Source organism: Amphiura filiformis, chromosome 9 (assembly GCF_039555335.1).
Source record: "Amphiura filiformis chromosome 9, Afil_fr2py, whole genome shotgun sequence".
Lineage (NCBI taxonomy): Eukaryota > Metazoa > Echinodermata > Ophiuroidea > Amphilepidida > Amphiuridae > Amphiura > Amphiura filiformis.
The window spans coordinates 60,365,113-60,377,131 of record NC_092636.1 but is presented as its reverse complement, the minus strand read 5'-3'; the positions used below and the strand labels follow the sequence as shown (position 1 = coordinate 60,377,131).

General features: G+C 36.6%; 1 protein-coding gene across 2 annotated transcripts in view; it reads left to right on the top strand.

Moving 5' to 3' along the window:
- The window catches only part of LOC140161249 (uncharacterized), a 39,906-nt gene that overhangs the window by 8,935 nt on the left and 18,952 nt on the right, over positions 1-12,019 (top strand). For both annotated transcript variants that reach the window (XM_072184710.1, XM_072184708.1), the window contains exons 5-8: positions 1,897-2,047; positions 3,584-3,666; positions 4,304-4,387; positions 10,532-10,594. In XM_072184710.1, the coding sequence (XP_072040811.1) occupies positions 1,897-2,047; positions 3,584-3,666; positions 4,304-4,387; positions 10,532-10,594 (381 nt within the window). The remainder of the gene's footprint in view (positions 1-1,896; positions 2,048-3,583; positions 3,667-4,303; positions 4,388-10,531; positions 10,595-12,019) is intronic.

Sequence of the window (12,019 nt, the reverse complement as noted above, 5' to 3'; positions counted from 1 at the left end):
AATCTTTTAATAATCAATTTTCAACTGTGCATCACATATCCCAATAACAGCTTGATCGGTCATGTAATTAAGGAAATATGACGACTTTAAGATAGTCGCTTTCCATGTAAAGTATAGCAAAGTAGCACTTTCAATGAGTGATAACTCGTAAAGGAAGCATCTTTCTGTTTTGATTTATTACTTTGATGAAATAGTTCTTTGGTTTTGCCAAATTTTTGGAAGGTCATTACGGGGTCATCCGAGGTCACTCAGGGGTCATCTGAGGTCAAGTTATTAAAAACTCAGTATGGGCATGAAACTTGATGGGTACAGTCAACATTTCAAGGCAAATTTTTGGAAGTTCATTTTGGGGTCACCAGGGTCATCTGAGGTCAAATTAGTAAAACTGTCGTATGGGCATGAAACTTGGTGGGTACAGTCATCATTTTAAGCCAAATTTTGGAAGGTCATTTTGGGGTCACCAGGGGTCATCTGAGGTCAAATTAGTAAAAACTGTTGTATGGACATGAAACTTGGGGGGTACAGGCAACATTTCAAGCCAAATTTTTGGAAGGTCATTTCAGGGTCATCTGAGGTCAAATTAGTAAAAACTGTTGGATGGACATGAAACTTGGTGGGTACAGTCAACATTTAAAGCCAAATTTTTGGAAGGTCATTTTGAGGTTACCAGGGGTCATCTGAGGTCAAATTTGTAAAAACTGTCGGATGGGCATGAAACTTGGTGGGTACAGTCAACATTTAAAACCAAATATTTGGAAGGTAATTTCGAGTCACCAGGGGCATCTGAGGACAAATTAGTAAAAACTCGTATGGGCATGAAACTTGATGGGTACAGTCAACATTTAAAGCCAAATTTTTGGAAGGTCATTTCGAGGCCACCAGGGGTCATCTGAGGTCAAATTAGTAAAAACTGTCGTATGGGCATGAAACTTAGCACGAGGGGTACAGTCAACATTTAGAGCCAAATTTTAGGTCATTTCAGGGCCACCAGGGGTCATCTGAGGTCATATTAGTAAAAACTGTTGCATGGGCATGAAACTTGGTGGGTACAGTTACCATCGGCCAGATAATCGTGCCCAGCCGATAACCGCCAAATTCATTTACCTCTCTACCAACAGTTATCGCAAAAGCAGGCGGTCACAAAAGCAGGCGAGACTCGTGGTTCGAGAACCGCCTTGTCTTACATCCTTCTTATCCTACTGATGATTTTCAAGTTAAAAGTTAAAAGTTTCAAGTTAAAAGGGATAGGCTTATACCATTTTTCACCCTTATGTGGCAGTTGAACAACTGTTTCGCTCACGCATCTATGTGGCATCTTTAAGCTTGTGCGTGTGTACACCAGCGCTTTGAGTGAATGCTAGCAATTTGTGGCAGTGCCCAATATGCACTGATGTCACTGGCACATCAGGGTGAAAACGTGTATAGTAATGGTTTATAATCTTAAATACTGACTGATTTAACAGTATCTGTATCCTGTCATCATATTCCTGATTGGCTGGAATAGTTGGTGTTTTTACAAAAGTTCAATAATTCTTGTAAAGACTTGTAATAATAATCCCACATGATTTCTTAACTGCTTTCAGGCATCAAAGTATGTTTCAAGCTATACATACCTTGGACATGTGCAATATGAAGTTTGACCCAATAATGAATAATGAAAAGCAATCATGTCTTTATTCTTAGTTGTCACATCATAATCCACTTTCCCATTAGCCTAATAAGTGTGAAAATTATTGAAGCAATGTTATCCATTAACATGGTCAATATGGTTAAGGGGAAGCTAATATCTTCCAGAGCTCACAGGAGAAAGCTTGTGTCTGATTGCATAGCAGCCCACAAATAGATCTAGATAGATAAAATAGCTTATAATTATTCAAATGAAATTTCTAATTGCAGACTCAACATGAAGACATCAAGCAAGATTTTGATGATCTTAAATTACGGCATCATGCAGTGTTAGCGTACAAAGAAAAGATGAAATTTGAACACGATGAAAATATAACCAGACTACGAGATAATCTACAGAATGAAATTGTCCAATTAAAAGGTAAGTATACTTAAAAGCTCCCATTAGCCTTTTCGAAGTATGGGGTACACAAAAGAAGGGCAGTCTTCAATCTGGGGAAAACCCGGCTAATTCAAAAGACTTAACCCACTTTGTGCAGCACCATCCTATTCCCGAAAAGGCTAATTGACTTTACATTAACACAAATTTTTAAGGGTTTGCATTTATCAGGGGTTTGAAATTTGGCAATTCAGATGTGATGATGGGAAGATAGCAACTGCCTGAAGCCACCTTTAAAGTTAAGTTTTTATTACTTCTGTGGTCCAGATACGCGCTGGTGCATTGCTATCGCGTAGAAGTGACAAGGTCGCCTACTACGTACCGTGCCAACAACCAATGGGTTAACCGATTTATTGTCAAGTGCGTTGATCAGCCAATCAGCGTGATCTCTTCTGTGTGTACGCTTGGCACACAGCGCGGATCACAGAAGTAACAAAAAAACATTAACTTTAAGTGAAAACTTTTTTTGGCAAAATTGTCAGTTGTACCATTTTGTTGTGGTGCTCAGCAACCAAAGTTGAAAGAAAAACAAAGAATTACCTTAAGATTGCCCACAAGACTATGCACTTCATAGACATAGTGAACATATATTGTCTGTTTGGTACAGCAAAATAACTTTGTTTGGAAGTACCCTTTTTTAATTATAGTTTTCCAAGAGTCTCAAAATTAAAGTTCCAGAATTTTCCGTATATATCTGAAGGTGATGCAACACAATTCCTGAATACATTACTTATACCTGTTCAAAAAAGGCTAGGAGATGATTCACATATTATATAATAACAGTATCAGAATCTCTTTGCAGTGTGTAATATTTCTAACCGTTTTCTGCTCTAGATAGAGCCTTAATTTATTTTGAGTTTGCCCTTATCTTTACATTTCAAAACATTGAACATTCCTAATTCAGGTTATGGTTTTAGGTCCATATGTTGATTGGTTATACTTTAAATAATGTGCAGCTTGTGGCCCCATTGATCTACTAAATATCAAAATTTTAATAAATGATATAGTCAGACCACTTGGCATTTTCAAACTTTCACTTGATATGATGTGTTGGATATGACATGCAGGGGCAGTAGTATTCTTCGATACCTTGCATACGTGTTGGTAACCATAGATACCATAGAAACATTTTCTCATACTGGGATTTATTTTGGCATGGGCATTTTACTCATTAGAATTAGAATGTAAATCAACCATTCAAAACAATTCCAGATAAACCTATAACACGACAAGCACAACCATGAAGCTTCAGTGGTCATGTTAATTGAAGTTATTTTGTTTTGTATTTCTAACAGTTGTAATAGAATTTAAAACAACTGAAGTACTTTTTCATGATTTTGTTCATAAATTATTTTGCTTTTTTTTTTTGGTATGAGGATTTTGCTTCATTGAAATAACAATTCAAAGAATTCTAAAAAATCCTAGATGTACCTACATGTGTGAATTCATCATGCACAAACCATGAAGCTGGTGTGATCATGTTTTAACCAAAGACACTTTGTTTTCTATTTCTACCAGAATTTAATACAGAATTAGAGCAACGTTCACAGAAAGCTATGAACATGCATCAACAAGCCAGCTTAAAATATCAACAAGCTGAGGTAAGTCCAAAGATTAAAGAGCTACAGATAGCACCTGCACTGGCAAAGTCCCTGTGCTTTGTATGCAATGACAATTCTCACATAGATATGAGGGTCTGTTATTCTATTGCCTGTGTCTAGCAACTTATGCATGGTGTTACATGCTTTTGCAGATATGTGAAAAAGATAAAGACTATAGTCTATATATCTGCCTCAAGTCACCAGCACTAGCTTTGAAGTTTAGCGTGTGCTGCTTTGCTTAGCGTTGTTTCTTGCGTGTACATATGTGCCACTGCCACTTTGATCGCGCGCGTAACAGTATGTACATGCACCGAGTAACGCTAAGCTAACACAGAACACGCTGAACTTCAAAGCTAGTGCCGGTGACTCGAGGTAGATATATAGACTATAGGCTTTAAAAATATGAGTAACATTTAGCCTATCATCATCAACAACAACAAACAAATAAAAACTCCTTATAGTGTCATAGGCATCATAATCCCAAATTTGAAGATGAATTCTTCTGTGAACAGGCTTGGGAAATGGAGCAATACAGAAAATATGAAAACAAAAATAGGCCTATTTGTGATAGGCAATCCCTCTCAACAAATGGAAGTGCTTAAATTACCTTGCATTTTTGTTTTGTTTTTTTTTTCAGCAAAAATTCCAGTATGCTGAGCAAGAAAAGCAAGATTTATTACAACATGTGAATGAATTAAATGGACAAATATCACAACACCAGGTGAGTAAGCATAACACATGACTTGTGTACCTGAATTCCTCCATATTGTCAGCCTGCTATGCTAATTGCCTAAGTCATTTTTTATCATTTTGAGAACAAAGTACAATATATGGTTCAAGTATGCATTTAAGGGCAGAGTAATGGGAGAGAACATGGACCTTTCCGAGCATCATTATTTCTGAATTATATGTCCAAAGTATATAAAACTATACATTTTTGGAAAGGAAATTGGTCAAGGAATCTCATGGTGACGTCAGATTTGTTCAAAAATCTTGAGTTTTTGAAAAAATCACAACAATTCACTTAGAAAAAAATCTGTTAGGAGTAAAAAAAAAATCAGTAAGCTTTTCATGAAGAAGAGACATGAACTTAGGGAAGGTTTTTTATTTTTTTTGAAATTTGTATTTTTTTTAAAAAAAAAAAAAAAAACATGTGAAAAAGGCAATTTTGTTTCTCTATTAAGCTAAAAATTGCACATAATGGTATATATTTTTGTTTAAAACAAATATTTTGAAAAAATGAGAAAACCTTTCCTAGACTTTGATGTACTCCAAAGGATAGTGCAAAAAGTTTACCTTTTGCTTGCATATTTTTCGAGTTATCTTCACAAAAATTGTGCAATATTGTCAAAAGTGAACTCTGAGAAATTGACGTTTTAGTAACAAAAATGTAAAAATTATGCACAAAACGTCCTTATATTTTAAAACGTAAGACTTTCACGCTTGTAGAAGCTATATCTGGTGCATGGTCTAAATATGCATCTTTTTGCCTCAATGAATCTATAATGTCTGCTTTCAGTGCGCCAAAATTCAAAATAATTAAAAAATTAAGTGGCATTTTGACTGCAAATTTTTGTTTTGTTTACACCACATTTGCTGGCGTTAACAACATACCGAATGCGCCCTGACTGCGTTGGACATACTGCGCCAGAGAGTTAACGCCACGTCACGCTTGACGCTTGAATCGCATCGCAGAATCACAATAATTCGCATTCAGCGCATTTCTGACTCATTATTTCCGCCAATTTACTAAGCTGTCTTGAGCCATGTGACTTTTTAGAGTTGAAAAGTGTGAAATAAATCAAGCAAAAATAAGAGTAAATATTAGCAAGTTGTATTTTATCAGTTTCAAGTGAAAGAATACATCTTAGTGTTGATAAATATCAAGAAATCTCAAAGTCGGGCGTGGACGAATGTGTCTTCCATTACTCTGGCCTTAAACATATTTATTCACCAATCTTTGCACAAAAACAAATGATAATGATACAAATGAAAGGGAATAATCCGAAATAATTAGGGTGATTACGTAACTGATGCATGCTTGAACCACATTTTGTTCTTTGTTCTCAAAATTACAAAAAATGACTTGGGCAATTAGCGTAGCAGGCTGACGATATGTGTATGGGGTGGATTTGCATAATTATCACAGCCTGTGCATAATTAACTAAACATGTAATTTAATATGCCTTTTCCTACTACTTCAGTGCTCAGTTGAACCTTACTAATCCTCTCAATTTAGTTGCCCACCTCAAGTCCACCCATTAACTATTTTTTGTTGTATAATAACACAGGTAGTATCAACAGCTCTTTGATTAAATTCTCACAAGGTGAAATTAATTTGAGTGAAAATGAACATCACCAGCTGGACTTAATTCAGGCCTTGCCTCACGTAAACCCTAACCCTAAACCAGGACTGAAGTACAGATTAGCAGTGTGCACTGCATTCTGAATGCAGTAGTGCCAATATATTTACTAGACTTGTGACGTTTGACCAGATTGTGGTCAAATTCTAATTGGTTAATTCTGCATTTCTTTAAATAATTTGTGAAAGAAACCCAAATTTACATGGTCAATCTTGACGCTACTGTGCATGGTTGAAGCATGCGTGATGTCATTGCAATTTCCAGAATAGACCATTTCAAATCAAGATTGGAAAAGTTTTAGTAAGCTATGGGTTTTCGCTGTACCCTTTTGAGTGACAGCACAGCTTACTTGGCCAATGTCGACATGGGGTCATCAGGTAAAATATTTTACTAACTGTAACATATTGAACTAACACCTCTGCTATTTAGCACTCCACAATATTACAGTGATGGAAAGAAAAGTGCAATTTTTGGGAATTTAAATTTGGACAAATCAACAAATTTTTAAAAGATTAATATTAGTTCATCTATTATAATTTCATGTTGTCTGCTTTCCTCTTTTTGTTTCTTTCCTTGTATGCTTGCATTATGATTTTCTAACCTACATCACCGTCTAACCGTCTTCCATCAACTAACCATAGCGTGACTTAGACACTGTCATTGGGGAGAAAGAATCCTTAGCACAGGTTGTACAAGGACTCAATGCCCAAATCAAACAGCATCAGGTATTGTAGCTATACTAAGCCTGGCTCAGTTCGCTCTGAACACGATGCCCTCCAATTGCGAGTATAGAATACAAACTATGGAAAGCTACAGCTGCTTTACTAGGCTGCCTAAAGAGATTATACCCAAAGAGTACCAACTTAAAATTGCCCCATGTGAACTCCATCCTTTTCTACAAGAGTCTGAAATCGAATGAAAATTTGTGAGTTTAAAAAAAGAGTGTTGCAAAAGTTTCACAGGTTTTTGGCAGAAGGTGTTACATGCAGAACTAAAACAACCACATACTTTGAATTGAAGTTTACTGGGCGCACAGCAAACTAATCTGGAGGAACACTATTTTGCCTTTTTTGAGCAACTTGCAAACATGGTGGAGCTGGTCCTTGTTGGTTCAGCCTCATTGGGGTTATCTCAGAGGGTATGAGACGGTACTGAGCCAGTGCCAAGCTATACATTTTGTTGGGGCATGCTGCTAAAAATATAAAAAAAATAATGGTAAATTTGTGGCCTTAGCTTTTGATCCTTGCAGAATCTTTATCAAATCTAGCTCTTCACAACTTGATAATAATAACATCCATAAAATCTTGATAGTGCAGCTTATCGCTCTCACAGCCTGTTTTTCATAAGATACAGAATAAATTTTAGTTTGATGTTACATCACATGCAAGAGTGTGCTTATCACCCATGGTATTATGATATGGTATGGAGGGGAATGGTGTCTTGTCTTCTATAATCAATGTAATAAAACTTGCTTGGGGGAAACAGGCGTAATTATGTCTTTGCAGACCAATATGGAATAGAAGCAAAAAGAACAATTATTCAGCTGTACTGCTTTGTATTGCTTTTTTTGGGTTTGATATGTATAACTGGAAAACTGACAGGATAATCTGAACTCTTTTGCTTGTTATGGAAATGTCTAAATGTGAATCTTTCTAGTTATTTGTATATTTTACTTAAATTTGCCATCACATACATTGCATGCATGCACCATGATTATGGATATTTAATAGCATACTGCTCAATCGCTCACCATGATGCAGATTTTCATATTCAACTTTTTTAATGGGGCAGCAGGGCCTTACTTCAGTATTGACCTCTCCTGATACTATTTTGAAGTTGTTAATTTTATACCAGTTATTTGTAGGGTATTGTATCATTTTGGCTAAATTGGATCCGAGGAATATCCCTTGGGGCTTATATTCCTTGGTCCAAAAGCAAAACAATTTCACAGTGACAGACATGTAACTGATGCAAAGTTATTAACCCAATTCACAGCCAGCACTTTTCAACTCCTCACTTGCACAATTTTATTTTCTGAAATCTGTAATAAACAAACAGTATTAATCAAAGCTTAGGTCATTTTACCCTTCCAAAAATTGAGCAGCCTAATACAGACTTACTGCTAATGACCAATTACAGCAGTGTGAACTGTAGGGAGAGTGGGGGTGCTGATAACAGACCCGGGATGATCCCCTACTCTTTTTGCAGGAGTCTGTGACCTTTATTCCATGCCTGGTATTGCTATTCTGCTGCACAAGGTCAACAGCTTAACATGACTTAGGAATCTTGTGGTGTGACATACCTATTTCTATATACTACTTTGTTTTTGCTTAATGGATCATTTGGAACAGTTCCAGCATGCTCTCTGCACTATATTGTTTTTAATTCTGACCATCACCCTAACAACCATTATAATTCTAACCCTAACCCTAACATTAACATTTACCTTAATCTTAATTTTAACCTAGAGCAACTCAAATCTACAACATTAATCCTAACCCTAAAATATGTGGTCATGGCTTCTACCAGATCACACCACATCATATTCTAAAAACTATTGCACCATATTTAGGGCCTATAATTGGCATTGAGTGAACACCGCTAGCAACAGTTAGTAGTTGTTAGTAGCTGAAAATGGCATGTTTGGTCATATAATACCACACTGTGTGATTTTCACCTGTGTTATTTATTGAAATGGGTTATGTGTGACTTGATAGCTTGCTTGTAGTGAGAGCAATTACTGCATCATCTCATCTGACATCACATTACCCTGCTTATGGGTCATGGCAAAATTAAATCTGCTCAGGAAAGGTGTTTGCTGTGTTTCATAATTTTGTAATGCATTGAATTATATTATAAGCCAGGGTTTAACAAGCTTTCTTTGTTATGTGTAAACTCTCTCCAAAAACTTGCTATTATTAAACTTTATTTCACCTCAAGTTTGGTCATCACGTAGGTGCATATTTCACTGGTTATAGTATTGTATCGAATCTTGCACACTAACCTAATCCTGCAGAATGTTACACATGCATACAAAGGGCATTTTGTCAGCACAGTTGCGACACAACCACATATTAAAGCTGGGGTTATACTCAGTAGCTTTTGCAGAAAAGCGATTGTCATGCATGCTCAGTGTTTACTTACATTTCCAGAGCATCGAGCCAATCAATTGATTCAAATCGCTGAGGGAATATTTTAATTGTCGTCTGCAATCACTATCGCCGTGTTACGTATAAATGCAAAAGCTACGAGCAATGCATCTCAAAATTTGGTGATTGCCCATCGCTTTCCAAAAGCGGTGGATCGCAATCCCTCGGCGATCGAGTATAAATTCAGCTTAACATATCCTGGACATCACCACCGAACTCAAGGTGAAACAAAATACAGGTATAGTTCAGACTATGGTTGTGGTTGCCTAAAATGCAAGCTCTCTTGCCAAAATTAGAATATGCAAAATAGTAACAGGTCTGCTACCTTTGATATTTTAATTATATTACTTATTACTTATTTTTGAATCAACATTTTGCTATCATTGATCATGGGCTTGTGTCATCCAATATATAATTTATTCAACTTATAAATGGCAAAACTCATAACATCATGGATTGATATAGAATAATGTCAGACCTTCATTTTTGAGGAGCTCGATTGCACCAGAGCTCCTACAGCTCTCCTAACAACATTACAGGAGTATGATTTACTGAGCTCCTCACTACTTGAATCCCTATGTTTTAATACAGATATTAAAAGATTGAGCTCCTTGTTGAGCACCTTAGTAAACTCAGGAGAGTGATTAACAGTGCTCCTGCAATTTTCAAAAATGAAGGCCTGTGACATCATGCAGTTGGTTGCAGCACCGGGAATAGTTGCAATGCGTGACTGGTGCATAATTATGTGAATTTACATCAGCATAACTTGGGACTTGATCGATATGTGCAGTAACAAAAAATAATATTTTTTGCCATTTATAAGTCGAACAAATTTGAGCTCACTCTTATTAGTATTTCATGTTTTTAGTTTAGCAGCAAGGTACACTGTCACGCATTGGGAAGCAGTCTCACACCTAGTTATATTTTCTCACCTTCCACCTGACGAAAGTTTTTGCAGAAATCAGGCATGAAAACGTATCTCATGCTTTGCTGCAAAATGTACTTGATGTTGAAGTATAAAATGTTGCACCAAATGACCTGCTGCAGATGATTATTTTTTTTGCTTGATGACAGTGTATTATTCTTTGGTTTGCCTCAAGTTTGGAAGTGAGGTAGGTTCATATTTTGTTTGGTCGCATTATTGAATCATGTGCGTCAAGTCAATCACACAGAGCGTACACATACATGTACAGGGGTGGTTTGTCGGCACACTTGCAGCCCAATCAAGAAAAAAGCAATGATGTCACTACCAAACTTGAGATTAACCGAAGCATAGTAGCTGTTAACATGTAAAATGTTTCAATGTCATGGCAACAGAGGATGATTATTTTCTATTTTGATGTTTTATTTCAGAATGAAAAGGTTCAAATGCAAATGCAAGTATCAGATTTATCATTGAAAGCACAACAGTATAAGGTGAGTTAGTATTCATATCCATATCATATTTTTTCCTTGCCCGAACTTGTTTAGAAAGAGACTATGCAGTCACTATATTTGCCTGTATCTGTATGCATGTGCTAATTTGTTTAAAAAAAATAGATACCATTCCAAAGGTATCGCTGCTAGTGAAATCAAACTTGGTAGCAATGATTATTAGGCGGGGGACTTACAGTGACGTTAAGGATGTTGATTTCAAGGCTGATCTTGGGGTCAATTGAGGTCAATATGCACAAATACTAAAAAACATAATTTTCTCCCTGGAAGTAATAGATCGTTATCAAGGTTGGTCACAAATAGGCATCAAGGACAATAAGGTCAAAGGTCACCCAGGGGTAATGTACATAATTTTTGTGAAATTCCAGAAAATAGCTCTGATTGGGAAAATTCTTTGATGGAAATAAAGGTCAAAGGTCATCTAGAAGTCAAATTTGACTGAAATGTGGTTGATAATGTGTATTTCACACATTGGTTCCGTAATTCAAATAATCACATATTTGCAGTTGTGAATGCTCACTTCTGCCTGCAGCACCAACTGTGTTCTAAAAAGAAATTGTTAGTTGTATGATGGGGACATTTCTAGCTACATGTAGATTAATGCACCTCTGCACAAATTTACATGCAGAAACACACACAAATACTTTGTGAAATTCAAAAGATATAGAAACCGACTGTAGGATAGGGTTTCTAGATGCTCGCGGACTTGATACGGCTGGCAGACCAATGGTGCTTGGTTCTTGAGCAGCACTGAAATATACAGTATACATAGCAAAACATGGTGTATTTGGCCCTCAAACACAGCTTTTAAATTAAAATGTGTGTAAAGTTTTTGATAGAATGTATTCAGATATCAAATATATTGGCAACAAACTCTTTGTTACTAAACATGACAAAAGCAATACATTGTGGTTCAAGAACCACATTATGTCTAAAATCATTGTCCCACCTTTTTGAGTTAAAATTTTGCACTTGGGTGCTGCGGTTGTCATTTTGTGATTAGCTATTGTTCATACATACTCACGATATAACGACGTTTCTGATTGGATTTGGGTCCTTTTTTGCTGGTCATAAATTCCGTTTATGACCAGTACGCAGGGCATAAACAAGCTGCGTCATGCAGCGTTGGAACCCAATTAACACGATCCACGATTTGCTAGTTTGGCGTACACGCGCCATCTCACACGGAGCACAAAAAGATGACGCGTATCACGTGTTGGCTCCCGGCCGTTGACCTCATGAGCCGAGGTGCTTCCTGCAAGTAGGCCTACTCATTTTCTTCCAATTTATGAAGGAAAACGGTATGGAAATGTTATTTAAACTTGTAAACCCTTATTATTTTCATCTGTATTGAATTGCTAAGAATGTTGGGTATGTATGAACGGGCATGATCGCTGTTTATGGCCG